The 20032-nt window shown below is 36.7% G+C and overlaps 1 protein-coding gene across 1 annotated transcript in view; it reads right to left on the bottom strand.

The window, feature by feature from the left end:
* cntnap3 (contactin associated protein family member 3) overlaps positions 1–19429 on the bottom strand; it is a 127352-nt gene extending 107923 nt beyond the window's left edge. The window contains exon 1 of the mRNA XM_084105379.1: positions 19319–19429. Coding sequence (XP_083961505.1) covers positions 19319–19403 — 85 coding nt within the window. The 5' untranslated portion in view covers positions 19404–19429. The remainder of the gene's footprint in view (positions 1–19318) is intronic.
* Positions 19430–20032: the final 603 nt, after the last annotated feature.

Below are 20032 nucleotides of genomic sequence, written 5' to 3'. Positions count from 1 at the left end.
AATCAGCATCTTGATATGCCACACCTGTGAGGTGGATGGATCATCTCAGCAAAGGAGAAGTGCTCACTAACACAGATTTAGACAGATTTGTGAACAATATTTGAGAGAAATAGGCCTTTTGTGTACAAAGAAAAAGTCTTAGATCTTTGAGCTCATGAAAAATGGGGGCAAAAACAAAAGTGTTGCGTATATAATTTTCTTCAGTGTATATGAAGGTGAATCTGTACTGAAAGGCTGAACTGTGTTCTCAGGATGGGTAAGTTGTTACATTTGCATATTAGAGCAAGTTGTTTGATGTGTTACAATCAGTGCTGGGTAGTAACTAAATACATGTAATCTGATGTAAAATGATTTCATGAACCTTGATCTAATGTAATGTTTAAAGGGATGCTTCGTAGTAAAATCAATCTAGGGTCCTTTGTACCATGACCTCGAGCCTAATGCTACCGCTAACCCAGATGTCGAGGTCACTTCAGTGGTCTGGGAAAAGCACGTAAAAGTCCTGACAGAAAGCGATGCATAAGGATGTAGTGTAACGAGGAATTATAATTTTTAACTTAGTGTTAACTAATAATTGTTGCAAACTGGTACTAACAACAAAATATTAGTGCATTCCTGGAACTGGGCGTTGTTACACTACATCCTTATGCATCGCTTTCTGCCAGGACTTTTACAGGCTTTTCCTAAATCACTGAAGTGACCTCGACGTCCGGGTTAGCAGTAGCATGAGCCGTCAGGCAAGTGTTATTTAAATAAACTCCTGATGTACTTACATACTTTCCAATGCCTCATTTTATGAGTATAGAACCTATTTGTTCTACTGTATAAGTTTGGTACCATTCTGGGCATTATTAGTGGGGTAATTTACGAGATGCATTATTGGATCCATTAGCGCCTGCTCTAAGCCATTCGGCTGATATCTCTAAATAACCTCTAACTTTAATAATGTTCAACCAAGGGAAAAAAGGCTTCTTGGGGGGTGTTTGGCTCGAGGTCATGGTGCAAAGGACCCTAGGTTGATTTTACTACGAACCATCCCTTTAATGCACTTCATGTTTATGACAACGAATGAATGTATTTCCTTTCCATTTGTATTTTCATATATGATCAGATCTCCTGTAATATAATCTCTCATTTCCTTCCACTGACATCATCAAACCCAAAACTGCCCAGAAAGCAAATAACATTAATACGCAACAAAATAATATGATTTAAATCTATGTTTTAAACAAGGTCAAAAGTAATCATTTTATTAGCATTTCATATTTTTGAATAAAATACATTCTCCTGAGATCAGTGTCAATAAACAGCATTATTTCCAATGTGACAGCTTGCTTCTTATATTGTGACAACATGCCCCACGAGAGGGATCAACACTTGTTAAACAAACAGCGTTTTTTGGTGTGTTTTTTTTGTAGTCAAGACTTTAAAGTTTGTCTCTATATAGAACGTGAAAGTATTCACTGGATTAAAAAGGGTGACAACTAGCTCCAGCGTCCCAGCTAAAGATTATTACATTCTTGATGTTTGATTATTACAACTTCTTCAGATCAGTGTTTTGGTTTCTGGGATCTTTAGCACCAGAAAATTAAAAAAACATTTTTTAGGTTTTTTTTCAAACACCTTGGGATTGAAAAGTTCTTTGTGGAACATCAAAGATTCTCCAGTGACATCAGACTGGTTCTAAATAGAACATGTATTTTAAAATGTATTGTTTCTAAAAGCTGCAGTGCAAGTGGAATATAAACCCCAAGCCAATCTCCCACTTCTACACGTTCATGTTCTGGTTCTCCAGGGACGTCTGTTTCATCTCATGGTGTTTTATCTGCATACTAAGGAGCCACGACTCCTCAAATCAAGCCGTTTGATTCTTGCCGGGGTTTTTAAGATGATGAATGCTCAGTTTCTTAATGGACGGACACCCTCAGAGAGTAAATCACATTAAACATACATTTTCTTGACATGCATGTTGTAATTGCTTGTTTTAACTACTAATGAGGTGCTGTCATGAAAGCCAGTGATATACAGTACGACTCATCTGAGCGAGTGACATCAGCACCATAGTAAACATGAGTAAGAGTCTCCGCAGCAGGATCAGGGTGTGAGCGGGACTCGCCATCAAAGACCATGGCTGTGTTCAAAATGGACTGGAACTGAAATGGTACGCATTACACAGTGATAAATGTCACTACAACAGTGCCAGGCATCATCCTGGAAATAAAAATGAATATTTCACAACTGATGTAAATAATAAAAATAAATAAATTAAATAAATAAACATTATTTACTTATACATGTTAAAAATAATACAAAGATATACAAATAAAAATATTTATAACAAATATATACAAATAAGTAAATATTATATATATATATATATATATATATATGTGTGTGTGTGTATATATATATATGTGTGTATATATATATATATATATATATATATATATATATATATATAAAAATAAATAATATTTACTTATTTTATTTGTATATATTTTTTATAAATATTTGTGCCTATATGCAAAGAAATACTATTTATTTATATTTATGTAAAATCAGTATAATATATATATATATATATATATATATATATATATATATATATATATATATATATATATATATATATAAAAAGTAATTAATAATACATTATTTATCTAAAAACAATACAAAAACAAATAATTATTATTTAATTATATGAAACAAACCAATAAACAAATGTACAAAAAAAGACTTTTGGTGAGACAAGATAAAATAATGAATCAAGACGTTGTAGAATGGATCCCAGTCAAGTCAATGGGGTCAAGTCAAGTGCATTGTGGGATAATAGTATTGCACGCAGTGTGGACTGGCTGTATGCTTCGCATTTTGGCAAATGTAGTTGGCTATCAAGGTTTTCTATGTATACAGAAAATCTGCATACTAGACACAGTACACATTATATACTGCAGGACTAATACACTAAGCTAGTATGCTATTCTGAACATTTCTAAAGTGTGTGTATATATTAACAGAGAAAGAGCGAAAGCCACACAACTCTTGATATCATGGAGCCTTTCAACCACAGGCTGTTAAACAATTTACAAAGTGCCTATTTGCGGGACGGTTCAGTCTGTGTGTGATACCAGGCAGGGTCGAGCTGTGTCACTAAAACCTTTCCTTTCCATTACCAACAACTAATCAGCTTTCCCTCTGCTCACACATCCAGACGCCTGACATGAAACTACTTGAGAGCTCTGATGCCTCAAGGCTAAGAAATATCTGATTAGCTTCTTTCTTCATGGGTGAAAATGGTGCACGCTTCGCCTTTGACCTAGTTTGCTAGCAGGTCACTCTGCGCTCCTAACCTGCCACAGGGGAAGCACTGAAGAGCGAAATGAAATACGCGTGTAGAATGTGACACAGCAGCCGCTGCTCCTGCAGCATCCCACCGTCTATTGTCTTGTGTTTTATCCGTTCTCCTTCAAGGGCACATCTGTGACAGTCTATTAGTGAGTTTGAGGCTGCTGATATAAAACATGGAAAACATTTAAAGGAATAGTTCACTCCAAAATGAAAACTCATTATTTACTCGTTCCCAACCCACATGCTGTTATCTTTTTCTGTAAGACACCACAGGAGGGTTTTTTTAAGGGAATTTAGACAAATAAAAATAGACCCATTACAGTGTCGAATGATGATCTGTATGACCATAAATGACGGAGTATTTTAAAGGGGTGGTATAATGCCCTTTTCACAAGATATAAAATAAGTCTCTGATGTCCCCAGAGTGTGTATGTGAAGTTTTAGCTCAAAATACCCCACAGATATTTATATATAACATGTTAAAGTTGTCACTTTTTGAGGGTGAGCAAAAACGCACCGTTTTGTGTCTGTTCCTTAAAATGCAAATGAGCTGCTGCTCCCGGCGCAGAGGGCGGAGCTTCAACAGCTTGCACTCACACACACATGCACTGAAAATTTCAAAAACTTTTAGCCTTTTATGTTCAAACCGGAGTCAGACAATGATGGAGAGACTCAAGAAGAAGTGACAACATGTAGAAGCAACAGGACATTTCTGAATGGTTAGTTGATGAATTTATGCAGCTTATGTGTAGTTATCTTCTAGTCATTGATTAGCATATTCTGTCTTGATAATCTATAAATCGTGTTCTGGGGGCGGGGTTTATGTAAATTTTAGGGTTGGTGATGTCACTAACCCGGGAGGAATGTGGTGTAGTCTCTACCAGCCGTTTGTTGTAGTCCTTAAAAAGCAATTTCTTTAAAAGCAAATATCTCCCTTTGCTTTGAACTTTGAGCGTTGTAACTTTGCAGATGTTGTTTATGCTCAAACAGCAACATTACACACTAACTAAAGTTAGAAAAGTGAAATCATAATCAACCACCCCTTTAAGATGTTTCTGCTGTTATAATGGGTGGGCAGATGACATCAAACACCGGAGCTAGGCAGAAAAAGACTACAGGAATGCAAAATCTAATCCCTGCACAAGTTTAATTTTCATTATTCTATTTATTTTGTACTTTTATAACACAATAGATGCTATAACCAAATAACTGACCAAATAACTTTTTTTGTCAGCCCTAAAAAAATATGGCCAATGCAAGAGAGCATTCTGTTCACTTCTTAGTGCTTAATACACTAAAGGAGACTGTAGCAACTACTGTACCTCAGGGGGACTAAATGTTGCTAGCTGGAACAAACTGTAATTCGCCCTACTGTCTGTTCAAAATAAATGAAAAGAAACCTAGCATTGGGGATTTGTTGCTTTTTCCTGCTGTACCGAACTCGCATTGAACCCATATATATATATATATATAAGAAAATTGTCATGCTCACCAAGGCTACATTTATTTCATAAAAAATACTCCATCATTACTCCAGTCTTCAGTGTCACATGATCCTTCAGAAATCATTCTAATATGATTTGCTGCTCAAGAAACATTTCTGATTAATATCAGAAATTAATTTCTGATTAGCATTGTGCTGCTTCATATTTCTGTGGAAACCATGATATAATTTTTCCAGATTCTTCGATGAATAGAAAGTTCAAAAGAACAGCATTTAGTTGAGACAGAAATCTTTTGCAATATTAAAAATGTCTTTATTGTCACTTTTGATCAATGTTATGAGTACTTGCTGAATAATTAATATCTTTCTGAGAATTAATATCTTTTCTTTTGTGCCTGTTTCGCTGCTGTAAGAGATTCTTATAAAACATCAATAACAAGTTAGGCAAGTAAAAAGAAAATACAGAAATTTACATTTATGAGTGAACTATCCACTTAAAGTGTTTTGGTTTCAATACTAAAGTGCACAGAAAAGAAATGACATTTCTTTCCAAACATGCTCCACAGCGACAGCTAAAGAAATATTTGATCAAGTGCAGTATATTCTGTAGACAAAATATCGCTCAGGATGATGAATTCTCCGGGCTGTATCACCGATCAGCCGTGGCAGGTGTGTGAGATGAATGTGCTTTGGTTTGGGCGCTAAAGCCTTGAGAGATACTCGGCCTTGAGTCCCTGACAGCTGCGCCGTAATTTCCTGCCAATTTTGTGCTTAAATACTGCAGTCCGTATTAATAAATGCAAATGCAAGAGAGGCTGCCAAGAGTTCAACAAGAAAAAAACACAACTGCCACTAGTGTGTAACCTTGACTCCATGAGAATCCCATTCAGCGCTTGACTTTCTATTCACACATTTTCATAACTGACAGTAAAGAAGACGTATGACGGTGATTTGTTCTCGGCTTCGCCCCGTGCCGACGTCCAGGCTCTTTGAGACACTGTGCTGCCATGAATCATAATGGACAATGTGCTTTGCGTGGAAATACAGAGAATATTCACAGCAAATTGATCTTATGCCAAGGGTTTATGTTGCGTTCCATGCAAACAACTAGTAGAATTGATAAACTATAATTCCTGATGGGGCAAAGACCTCACTGTGGGAGATACAAACCATATTTCCACATATAGTTACTATTGATGGACAAAAACTGGAACCCAACTAGCAAACAAAACAGCCATCAAACCTGTTTAACAACATAGAAGTGTGTCGTTTCAACAGATCAATGTTTTAAAAGTGTCACAATGTTGCACTCTATTTAAACATTTTAACTTCTTCCCTCGTGCTTCCATTCATCAACACAACCTACTTCCCAACATCTAGAGGAGCTGAAGCCCAGCCAAACTCGATCCCACACTTGGCATCTCTTTTCTTCCAGCTCTTTAATTGATTCTATTGCAATAAATGACAAGATATTTCACAATTATGACTAAGAGTCTGTGACACTCTGGTGGCAACTTGGTTTTATCATAAAGCGCACCACACCGGCAAGCATAAGCAGCCACACAGTCATGATTAAATTGAACACTTCAATGCCTCCAAACCAGCTTTCGGCAATGATAAACGACCTGGAAATAAAGATAACATAGCAGGGGATGTCAGTCTTTCTGACCTGAGATCAGATAGGAAAACCCTCCTGATATGTTTAGTGCAGACACTGAGTGTTTAGACGTGATTGGCAGGAGGATTCTGAGCCAACAAACTAGCCCTGGATCTCACCGGTGTGACTCGGGCCTGAATATAATTGCCTTGGCAGAAAGAACAGCTCAGGCTTAATGTGAAAAAACTGCTTCTGCGCTAATTCACTGACCGCTCCATTTGTCATCTGTCCTAGTAACAGTCACATTTCTGTGCCTATTACTATTACAAATAGGTAAACAAAGCCAGAGTGTTAAAAAATAAATACTATTACCCCATACAAGAGTTCATACACTGTTAAATAAAGGATCTGAACACGTTTTACAGCCTGATGCAACACAAGAAATCTCAAAAAAGAGCTTTTAATTCTCTTAGTTCTCTAGAAAAACATTTGCTAAAAGAACCAGAACCTATATGAAACCTCAAGACCGTTTTAACCTCCAAAGAACCAAAGAGCATCTAAAAAACCTTAAACAGCCAAAAATAATTACACTGTTTAACCCTTGCACTGTGTTGAAAACCCTGTAACGCCTTTGATGTTCCCAGTCAAAAATGTCTGGCCTTTTAAAAATTGCTTAGGCTATAAATTGCTTGTTATGCTATATTATGGCCAAATAATGGATTCAATCTTTTTATCAAGGGTTAGGTCTCGAAAAATTATCCCCCAAAAAATTGGGAAGTACTTTTACTCTATGTGAGTGAAGTCAATGAGTTTTAGTCCAATGCGATAACATTAACAAACATTTTCAGGAAAAAGAAAATCCTTTCCGGGTAAAAAAGACCTGAACACAACTTGAGGGTTGTGTATTTATTGTTTACATGCTATTTACAGAATAAGAACAATTTTAAATAAGAAACCGCACAACATTTTGTGACTGACAATGAATAGAAGACTCAAAAATAAAAAATATGGTTTTAAGTAAAAGATCATAAATATGTATACTTTAAATAATAAGCAAATTATACAACAAATATTTATTTATTTATTAAGTAAATAAATATTATAATTTGTGTAAAAGATAATATAAATAAAAATGTCTAAAGTATAATAAATAAATAAATAACTAATAAAATAATAATTATTATGCTTCTTTAGAAAACCACAAAGCCTATGTTCTGGTGCTTTAAAGAACCCAGAAACCTAAACGCTGATCTGAAGAACCTAGAATAAAACATCAACAGCTCATTTTTATCTCCAAAGAAACGAACAACTCAAGAGCACCAAACAGCCCACAATGCTTTGCTGCAAAGAACCATTAAAAAGCCTTTATACTTAAGTGTGTACTCCAATATGAAACTGCACAACCGAGCCCCTGAGTCTATTCTCAAAATCGAGATATAATAATATCCCGCTAAATCTACCTTGGAGGTTAAAAGAAGAATGGAAGTGATTTCAGAAATGAAGCTTCTGTTGATGGCTCTTTAGGGCACAAGGACTTAAAAATGAAGAGTGAAAGTGGGTCATTGGATGTAAACAGCCCATGCGGACTACAAAAGCACATGTTAGTTTTGCTCAGTGGTTTATGTTCAGCCCACTTCCACCAGAGAAACCAGCTGGGTCCAGCGTGGCTTTGATTTCGTCCTGATTCTGAGTCTCATATGGACATGAACAGGATATTTCAGGCTTGTGCTTTATGGAGCGCACAGTGCTTTCCATACAGAAAAGTAAACCAAAAATGACCTTGTCACTCAAAGTTTCCATCAACATTTTAGGTGTGCTGTTACTCTACTAAGGCTACGTTCACACTGTCAGACCAAATCCGATTATTTATGTATCCGATTGGAATCTAATCTAAAATTATTGACTGTCCACATTGTGAATCGCAACTGTCCAGATCCAATTTGTGTGTCCCATGCCGCTCTTTCGTTTTCCAGAATATCCACATTGGCTTCTATGGCAATGACGTTGCATTGGTAGGTATATGCGAAAAACAACAACAACAGCCGCAACATTTTTCCGATATCGATACCGATACCTTGACTTCGATACCGGTTCCTGAATGATACTTTTTTCTATACCAATTTTATGAAATCTGTGTTAACAAGATTATTACATATTACCTAAAAAAAAAAAAAAGATAAAAAAAGCGTTGGTTTTATTTTTTTCAGTTTGTTGACTTTTTTTACAGACTCAAAGACTCATATAGGCCACTACCACGTGGAATATATGCCTCACGCTCAAGCGCACACATAAAGCTTGTCGCAAAGCACTGGCAAAAGTAGCCTAATGATTATGAATGTGTCTGGAGAAAAATAGCAAGGAGACATTTTAATTGTTTATTAATAAACAAGTGTTTTCTGAGTCAGTGTTGGCTGCAAATATGAAGTTGACGATGCCGACTCGTCATCTCCACAGTATAGTGAACGCGCCTGTAGAGAGAAATGCACCTTTCATTTGGATTACATAACTCAATTCAAATTGGTTTGTTTAAAAGTAGACATTTCAAGCTTTCTAAATGCCTATTTCTCATGTCTGTGAGGCAAGTAGCCTATTCGCTGAGTTTCGGTTCATTTGTGACTCGCTCTAGTTCTTCTTGTAGTCGAAGACGGAGTAACTTTCTCCTCTTAAGTTTATTCCGTGCACTGTCAAGTGATTCATCAGATATGTCGTGTTGCTGGTCTTGGCAGCAATTATCTTGCATCAGGCACTGTTGGCATCGAGCCTGGTGAAATGTAGCCACTCTTTTGATCTTTTTCACATTTTTTCATCTATGGGGGTTGGGACGCTTACACGAGGGCCACTGTCCTGCAGAGTTTATTTCCAACCCGAATCAAACACACCTGAATCAGCTCATCAAGCTCTTCAGGATAGCTTGAAAATGCAAAAGCAGGTGTGCTGAAGCAGGTTAGAACTAAACTCTGCAGGACAGTGGCCCTCCAGGAGCAGGATTGAAGACATGTGAGCCACATCTCTGGACGTAACCAGCGTAAACTAGTGTTTTTAACCCCTTAGGTATCAAAATTTGGTACCGAACGACAAGAAATTTTTTGATATCCGATGGCATCGAGGCAATTCGGTCAGTGCCTAAAAAGTATGGAACTCGATACCCAGCCTAAGGTATGAGCAGATTTATTCCGCGCTGTCTCCGCCGGTTTCAAAACATCTCTCCGTTGTATCACCATTTTCTACTCGTTCGGCACTTTGCAACAACACAACCTTGTTTCTGCAGCGACTTTGTGCATGTTTCCTAAAATAACGTCTGACGTTTACATTTTACGTGGCGTGAGAAAGTAAACCACGTGAAATCCGATCAGAGCAGTCAGACTGAAACGGATTTCCACAAATGCGATTTGAATAGGATTTCAAACCACATATGAATGCAGCTCAAAACGGATTTGTAAAAATCGGATTTGGACTAACAGTCTGAACGAGGCTTTAGTGATCAGACTCACAATTTTCACCTGCTGGATGATAAAACAGATGAAAAAATCCCACAGAAGCACACTGAACGAGGAAGACACAAATTCCAGAAGATCACAGAAACTTGAGAGAGAACTCGCCCTAGCAACCACATAGCAACATGCTAAAAAAAAAACAATTAGCAACAAAGTTCAACACATCAATTTCTTCAAAAAAGTTAATAAAGCTATATCACTAGTCTATATCAAATTGTACGGTATCATAGAGACAAAGTATAAATATATAAATAAAAATCCTAAAAACATAAAAATGCAGTTCAATATTCATGTTATGTAGCCTAATATAAATTGAATTCCAACAACAACAATAAATGCTTAAAAGTGTCTTCATATCCATGTCATCTACATGCCAATCATAGAATAATCACTTGCAATGGAATGTAAATAGAATGTAATGAGAACAGGACTGAATTGGAAGATGAGTTCAATATTTTTATGTATATATTTATGCTTATTCCGTGTTCAGACTTACAGACACACGCTTGATGAGGATTCCAGAAGATTAAAGAAACATGAAGGGTTTCTTTAGCAAAACGCTAAAAAGCAATTACAGCAACACCCTGGAAACGACCTTAGTGTCACAGTTTCACTAAATAAATGGAAACATCTATATCACCAACAAAAATGTAGCAAGAAAATGCCATGTTTTTTTTTGTGTGTACCATGATATTCTCTGAAGTATCTCGGAGTGGAGACAGCATCACTGTACCGTGATACAGCTACAATAATAATAATGTTTATTTTCTACAAACTCTACAAACAGGCATAAATGATAAGTGATGAGAAAGAGAGGGAAGAATCGAAAATGATAGGAAACCAGCAATATCAATATTGTCAACACAGAGACAGAATGTAAATTGAGGACCAACCAGTAGATTTGTTTTGTGTAGTTTGAGAAAATTACTGGTCATCCATGCATTTATTTCATCAATACAAGCCGAAATGGAGTTGGCAGCACTTCAACGTAAGGTATGTCTGGCTTCCAGCTTGCTCTCGTTTCTAATGCATCCTCAATCTGTGCAGACAGAAGAGGAGAATCCAGCATCCATCACTTCAGATATTGTATCCTGAAGTGCTGTGTGTGGTGGAGAGCCAGGGGCTTTCAAAGTTCATAACCATCTGTTTCAATTACAACACATATGCATCTCATTACGAACCCCCTCACACACATATACACCCATGTCCCTGTCTTTTTCTGGAGCGACACACAGTGCGAGCAAACGTTTATAGTGGCGGGCATCACTCAGCATTAAACTGCATCAGTGTAATTCCCCGTGATCCACTCTGGTAAGCTCATTCTGATGTATTCCTCCATTCCAGATTCAACATCCGTGACCAAATACAGCTGAAAGCCTCAAAATAAATGCTAACACCCCGTCTGCACTGGAAACGCTGAAGTCAGTCACCTCAGTCACTGACCGTCTGATGCAAAACTGCACGGAAACATGCAACCAAACATAATTGGTTGACTTCATGCAACCCATAGGTAGAGCTGCAGGACTAATCGATATCGCGATATGGCTTAGAGCGCTTTGAAATTGCAGAGCCTGCGATTTAATTACATAAATGAGAATTGCTTGTCAGCTCCCTGCAGTTTACAGTCAAAATAAAAGTTGGTTGGTTTGATGATGATGATGATGATGATAATAATAATATATAATTATTATTATATTTTCTTAAATATTTAATTATTTTTTTATTTTACAGTGAAATATTAATATTAATATAGTATTAATATAGTATTTATATATATTTAAATATAATTAGTTTGAATTATTTTAAGTGAAGTGAAAATGTATTAATTACTAAATGAATTAGACATTACGTTTTTAATTATTTTAATAGAATTCATATATATATATACATACAGTATATATACATACTGTATGTATATATATATACTGTATGTATATGTATATGTATATGTATGTATATATATATATATATATATATATATATATATATATATATATATATTACATTTTTTATCAGTAATAATAATGAGAGTTATTATTATCATTTTTATTATTTTTTACTAATACTGCTACAACTATTATTTTATAGCTATATTGATAATCACAAAATTATGGCCAAATTGTGCAGCCCTACAAATAAGCACAGCAAACCTGGATCTATTTTTAAAAAATTGCACTGTGTTTTTATCAGAAAGAAAAACATTGCAAATAGATTTTTTCCCCCAACTCATGCTCATATGAGGATGTACCAGTCACTGTATTTGCCAAACACTGCCAGGTTAACTAGTTATCCGTAAGAAGACTGCGTAGGTCTTTCGGATAGACAGAAATTCTGTTTTCACAGTCTACACAGGCTGGTCAAAACTACCAGTACTTCTGTACCAAGTCAATACTTGCATTTTAAAAACACGAGTCTTTCTGCAGTACACACGCAAAGTTTGGGAGTGTCAACCATATTAGAATGAGGGATTGAATCTGAAATTGTAATGTTTGACAACGGATGGGACAAAAAAATCTGATGTGTCAAAATAGATCTGGGGCCGGTTTCACAAAGCTATGTTAGACAAGTCTAAAATTTGCTCATAGACTAGTCTAATGCAAGTTAGACTGTTTCACAAAAATAAAGACTGACTTAATTTAGACCAAAAAAATTAGACACCTTACCCCCAGGCTAACTTAGGTCTAAGACTCTGTTACCTTGGCAACCAGCAGTAACAATCAGTTACAAACTGCCAAAAGAAAAGGGAAAATGGCTCATAATTTAAACATTTCTTCCAGTTATTACATTCCGTTACATAGTCAACGCGAGCAACGATCGACGCGCTCCCTTTCATAGTCTGAGCAGTGGACGCAAGCGTCACGGGCGATGCGTGAAATGCAATACACCGCTCACGCAACTGTGGATAGTAGTCATAGCTCTGAACGCCCGTCTATTTCGCTTCAAACGCTCGCTTTATACGCGCGAATGGATTCAAAATGTTCAAGCGTCGAACTAGACGCGAATTTGACGCTCTATTCGCGTTTGGTGTGAATGCTGCATAATAACAGGCTGCGATGTCAAGATTGCAATGCTGAAGTGTGTGTGTGTGTGTGTGTCAGAGAGAGAGAGGCATATGGGATGATTATAGTCTCAATATGATTGACACGTGCAAGCACACTTATCAATGAACTTCATACATGTTGCAGAAATGTTTTATCCATGCCTTTCAATTTGCGTGTGCAAAATTCAAAATTGAATGAATGTGAAGCAATTTGTACAAATAGAGACATTTTTGTGAATACAAATGTTTTCCTTTGTATTAGTGTATCATAATTTGCGCATGCAACACAGAAGATGTGCATGTGTGGATCAGGTGACGCGCATGCATTCATTGACGTCTTTTCTGAGTCGATCTCATTTGATTCATTTGGATTTTGAGACTTTCTTTTCGCGGTTTTTAAGCATTTCACAACCCACACACAAACAACTACAAATGAATAGGCCTGGTGCTAATTATTAATGTGTGCACAACTACCCATCTATTTGACAAATTCACAAATGTGCGTCACTACATTTAAACTAATACAATACAACTTGTGTGTGCAAAATCCAAAATCACATGAATGTGCAGCATTTTGTACAAATAGAGACATAGTTGTTAATACAAAACCTTGATTTTAAATTAATGTAGGCCAGAATTTGTGCGTGCAACAAGTAAGATGTGCATTTGTGGATCAGGTGACACGCGTGCATTAATTGACTCGTTTCTGAGTCGATTCTATTTGATTCATTTGGATTTTGAGACTTTCATTCCGCGGTTTCGCCTTGCTCGATCCACACACAGCTGTCTGAGAAAACCTGCTACCACTAGATGGCAGTATTCTGCTGAAACAGACAACGGCAGCGTAATCAAGCGTTCTTCCTCATTTAAGACGCTTAATGTGAGTGATATTGAAGCACCACATTTAGTACACAATATTGGCCTACCTTATTAATAAAGCATATTTATAGAGGCAAACAGATTGCATCAGATTATGAACAACACTCATAGAAAAACATTATAAAACGCTTAACGTGTAATAGCGCGTTGCATGTTCAATAAGGTGTATTGGCTACTGAGTTTAAATATCACCGTCATTACTGCATTGACGTTAAGCTTTTTCTTTATAATATGCGCTATGGGAGGAAAACTATATAGCCTACAGACAAGAGCCTATGAACGCGACGCGCGGCGTTTCACGTTAATGGCATTTCCCTTCCTGAGCCTGTTAAAAAGAAAAAGCTTAACATGGCATAAGCTTGGCATTTTTTCCTGTTAAAAAAACGTGAAATTTCGCATTTGCGTTCATATTATAGGCTTAATTTTTATCTGACTACACATTGTATACATAGCCTAGTATAGCTTTGGAATTTGAAAATGTCTGTTTTTAAATGTTAAAGACGATTTTCGCAGTACATTTGTTTTCCATTGACCCATAAGCCACTGTTATAGGCTATATGAGTTTTAACAATATGCAACCATTGTATATCGACATGAAATGTTAATTGAAAATCAACTGGCCCTACGTGTGTGTAGCTGCATATTTCCACATGAGAATGATTTGACGCGCTAACCACAGCTCATGATGCACAAGGGAACGTCTGCCAATTCCACTAACTGCGTTAAAACGTATAATTTGTTTTAATTAAAATTACTTTTAATATTTAAAAACAGACATTTTCAAATTCCAAAGCTCGTAGAAGGTTCCTGTAAGACTGACTTACAGGTAAATTTGCATTTACTATAATTTGAATGAATGACTGGACGTTTATATTTTTTTGACTGTGAGTGGAATTTGCAGATGGTCCCTTTAGAAAATGCGGCGAATATCAAAACCTAAAACTTGCTTCACCGAGCTCTCGGACCGGTTGCTCTCCCATACACACGCAAAGTTAAACGCAACTGCAGAATTTCATGTTAAGCTTTTTCTTTTTAACAGGCTCAGGAAGGGAAATGCCATTAACGTGAAACGCCGCGCGTCGCGTTCATAGGCTCTTGTCTGTAGGCTATATAGTTTTCCTCCCATAGCGCATATTATAAAGAAAAAGCTTAACGTCAATGCAGTAATGACGGTGATATTTAAACTCAGTTGCCAATACACCTTATTGAACATGCAACGCGCTATTACACGTTAAGCGTTTTATAATGTTTTTCTATGAGTGTTGTTCATAATCTGATGCAATCTGTTTGCCTCTATAAATATGCTTTATTAATAAGGTAGGCCAATATTGTGTACTAAATGTGGTGCTTCAATATCACTCACATTAAGCGTCTTAAATGAGGAAGAACGCTTGATTACGCTGCCGTTGTCTGTTTCAGCAGAATACTGCCATCTAGTGGTAGCAGGTTTTCTCAGACAGCTGTGTGTGGATCGAGCAAGGCGAAACCGCGGAATGAAAGTCTCAAAATCCAAATGAATCAAATAGGATCGACTCAGAAACGAGTCAATTAATGCACGCGTGTCACCTGATCCACAAATGCACATCTTACTTGTTGCACGCACAAATTCTGGCCTACATTAATTTAAAATCGAGGTTTTGTATTAACAACTATGTCTCTATTTGTACAAAATGCTGCACATTCATGTGATTTTGGATTTTGCACACACAAGTTGTATTGTATTAGTTTAAATGTAGTGACGCACATTTGTGAATTTGTCAAATAGATGGGTAGTTGTGCACACATTAATAATTAGCACCAGGCCTATTCATTTGTAGTTGTTTGTGTGTGGGTTGTGAAATGCTTAAAAACCGCGAAAAGAAAGTCTCAAAATCCAAATGAATCAAATGAGATCGACTCAGAAAAGACGTCAATGAATGCATGCGCGTCACCTGATCCACACATGCACATCTTCTGTGTTGCATGCGCAAATTATGATACACTAATACAAAGGAAAACATTTGTATTCACAAAAATGTCTCTATTTGTACAAATTGCTTCACATTCATTCAATTTTGAATTTTGCACACGCAAATTGAAAGGCATGGATAAAACATTTCTGCAACATGTATGAAGTTCATTGATAAGTGTGCTTGCACGTGTCAATCATATTGAGACTATAATCATCCCATAGAGGCACGGGCGCGATCGAACAATGGAAACATAAAAACATACTCAGTCATTTATACTCCTCCAACAAACACATATTTTCCGCTGGGGTAAACTGCACTGAGCGGTTGAATGCGCTTACTCGATCCGCCATGTTTTTTGTTTTGAAAAGTGTCTTATTTTACCCAGAATGCATTGCAGTGTAGTCCTACTTAAGATAGTCAGAGTCTTAAGTGCTTTGTGCAACGGTCTGATTTAGATGTCTATCTGAAGTCTGACTATCTACTATATCTCTAAGCCATAGTCAAAGTCTATCTTTGTGAAACCGGCCCCTGTGCGTTAAGACTGAGGGTGTGTTCACACTTGTTGTTCGGTTCGCCTGGTTCGTTTAAAAAAAAAGAAGAAAAAAACGTTCAGCCCTGGTCCGCTTAGCATTCACATTAGCATTTTAACAACAAACCTAAAGATACCGAACCTAAAGGCATAAAGATTTGTTCACAACCTGATTAGTCGGCTTTTATGATGTATATTTCGTGACTGAACTTACTGAACATCCAAAACAGTGCCGTGTTCAGGGATAAATGCGCTCGTGTGTGTGTGTGTGTAGCTACATATGATGGTATTCTGACCAGCTGAGAACTCATGAAGAGCCTTTAAAATGTGTAAAGGAGTCAAAACAGCGTCAGGAATCCCTCCGTCACACACACACACACACACACACACACAGAGACCGAGATCTGCTGTGAGGAGAAGCGGTTCTGATGCCTGAACTGAACTGTGATGGACAGCATCACAACTATGATGAGAAAAAACAGCTATGGTTGGGCATTCTGTCCTTTTTAGGGTCACATCTTGGGAAATCATGTCCTGTTTTTGGTTAGTTCACACGTCTTTGGTCCGTGTTGTGTTCATATTTCATTCAAACCGCAACCAGAGTTCGTTTGGAAGCGGATTGAGACCCATCTTTTCAGCGGTTTCGGTCCGCTTGTTTGGTGCGCACCAGTTCACACTTACTCAAACTGAACCGCACTAACAGAGCAATCGCACCCAGGTTCGTTTTAATCCAACCAAACATTCCAGATGTGAACGCACTCGTAAAGTGTAAGTGCAATAGACTTTTCTACACAGACTGACAATACTGTGAATTTATATGAATGAGTTTCTACACCGGTTTAGACTCTTTTCACAGACTGTGATGATGAGTCTTCACAGTTATTAACATTGTATGTCTAACAAAGTTTATTTTTAGATTTTCATTTTTTTATGTAATTCACACTTAAAACAATGTACTTTGTATTATATTATATTGGCATTAACTTACAGAACATACAATGCAACGGCTGAGAGAATGACTGCAAATTTGACATTCTCTTCTGGCCAACATAATCAATTCTCCATATTTTTTCCTCTTTTGTAAAGTCATAGAAATACTATCATGGATTTTTTTTTCTTTTGCTATTAGACTAAATGGGAACGCAAAAATTATATTGGTTGTAGTTTCCGTTCACCACTACTGAAGTTCACCCATCAATGACAATTTCAGGGGTCGAATAGATTCCCCCTTTAGATTTAACATGAAACTGTTACTAAAGCAAACCGTGAACATAGTCATGCTGGGGATGTGTAGTTTGAAAAGTGTGTAATTTCTGTTGGTCCATGGCACTGATGTTATCTCTTCTACTCGTCAGTGCTGTTTCTAACGCCGAGTCTGTCTAACCGTTTCTCCTTAATCTCCTCCATCGCTTTAAAAGATATCATTCTTTGTGCAGATTTCAGATGAGTCCAATACATTTGTGGTCTGCACCGAATCGAGCATATGATCCGCTCTGTGCTGTCGTGTCTCTGGACTGGAGCTGCAGCGGTTCGCGTGACACTTACACAAAACCACTGACTTCATTCGCCCCAGAGGAAAGCATATTTACTCTGTCTGAATCGTACCCTATCCCCTATACAGTGCACTGTGTGCCATTCACCATGTAGAAAATAATAAATGTGTGAACAGATGATGATTGCAGCTTCAGCATCTATTTATAGTGTAGGGGGCAGAGCTTCAGATTCTAGAGAGCATTTGATTGGACAGAAAATCTGATAAGAAAAAAACAAACAAAAAACTGATCCATATTGGTGGAAGTGAGAGACTAAGTTTTGAATGCTTCTATCTTCTTAAATGTGATTTTTTTAATCATTGTTTTGTAGCACACTAACTAATATATAACCTTAAGGTTAACATATTCATACTAAAAACCAAAAAACTATTTTGATTTCATGGGGACTTTAAACATCAAACAAGTTCTGATGTTCCAATCAGCTGTGATCAGACTTCTAGAAAATCCACTAGTATAAAACAAGTGTACACATAATGTGACAACCTTCAACATTTCTAAATGTCTACATCTAAGCTGGTTTGCGGGTTAAATCGGATTTAGCTGGTTAGCAAGCAAGTCTCACATCCTGACCACCCAAAAAAAAATAAAAAATAAAAATATATATATATATATATATATATATATATATATATATATATATATATATATATACATACAGTGTATATATATATACATATAAAACCGGCAAACCAGAACAAACCTGACCAGGAAACCATCCTAGGCTGTTTTTAAGTTTGTTTTCCCATAATTTATGGGCGCAATCGAGTTTTGTGACGTCACAACCAGCCTCACGCATCAGGTAAATCTAATTATAGTCATGATACCTTGAAGCTCTAAACTCCTGCGCATTAATAATAAACTGGGCTATTATTAATAACGTTTTTATAATTAAATGTGATTGCTAATATTTTAATATGCTATTAATGTGTTAATATTAAATATTATAAACATTATTATTAAATATGAAGATATAATTATGAATAATTTAGCGGTCATAAATGTGATGATGATAATTAATCCATTCCACCATCTGACATGAGCGCATAGACACAATGCAGCGCATCCGACAAGCTCATCATTTCAATACATAAAAAAGACAAAACTGCTCATTTTTTAGACTATTTGAAATAAAATCACACAGCACATATTCCTGATTATATAAACTGAATCAAAGTCATTCGATGCGTAAAACCCCGTGACATTATCTGTTGCATTAATGGATCAATTACCTTCTCGAACTATTACATTCTATATAACACAACATCGAAACATAATGTAATAAACTATATCAACTAATATCATAAATCAACATCACATGAATGAATAGTTTAATATCAGGCTGGCGCAAAGCAAAGTTCCTCCTCAACTTACTGCCGTTATTCCAGTCAGCGCAAGAGAGCCTCTCTCGCGCACACAAATCCGAAAGAAAAGTCATTTTTAACCTCAGATTGCTCTAAATAATATGAATAATGAGATACTCACCTTTACTAATAGAGCCTGTGATGAAGTAAAATATTAGATATAGCGGTAAAATCATTCCAATAGTGTGTGAGCCCCGCAGATCCATGATGCTCGACTGATGCTGGAATGAGACTGACTAACTGACTCAGCGCGAGTCTCTGTGAACGAGCGTGATAGTGTGTGTGTGTGTGTGTGCGCGCGTTTTCTGCTCTCAGTGGCTCTTTCACGCCATCCTGCTGCCGAAAACATCTGAATACAATCTGCAAGAAACACACACACACACACGCGCTGTATGAAGCTGTTGCCCCTTTAAATTATTATTATTATTATCTTTTAAATGTATTTATTTATAAAGGGACCATGTACAATTTTTAACATAATTGTTTCCATTTCATGCATTGTACCGAATTTAGCCAAAGGCTCATTTTCATCCGTAGTCTCCAGGCAGGTCAACATTAACATAAAATTACACAGACAATACCTATGCGTTCGCGTACAATAAAAACATACATACACACACATACTATCAGGGCCTAAAAAAAGAAAAAAAAAAGAAAAAAAAATGTAACTTCAATTTAAAAAGACCAAGAGCTTTACACCCTTTTATATCCTCTGGTAGGGCATTCCACTGATTAGTAGCTTTCACTGCGAAGTCCAAATGCAGAACGACGAAAGGGAACCAGACAATTAGGCTACTCATGGATGATAATCTGGTAGATCTCACTGAGTTTTCAG

The sequence above is a fragment of the Abramis brama genome (genome assembly GCF_963993115.1).
Source record: "Abramis brama genome assembly, chromosome: 25".
Classification (NCBI taxonomy): Eukaryota; Metazoa; Chordata; class Actinopteri; order Cypriniformes; family Leuciscidae; genus Abramis; species Abramis brama.
The sequence above is the reverse complement of the archived record's forward strand: the minus strand, read 5'-3'. Positions and strand labels throughout refer to the sequence as shown.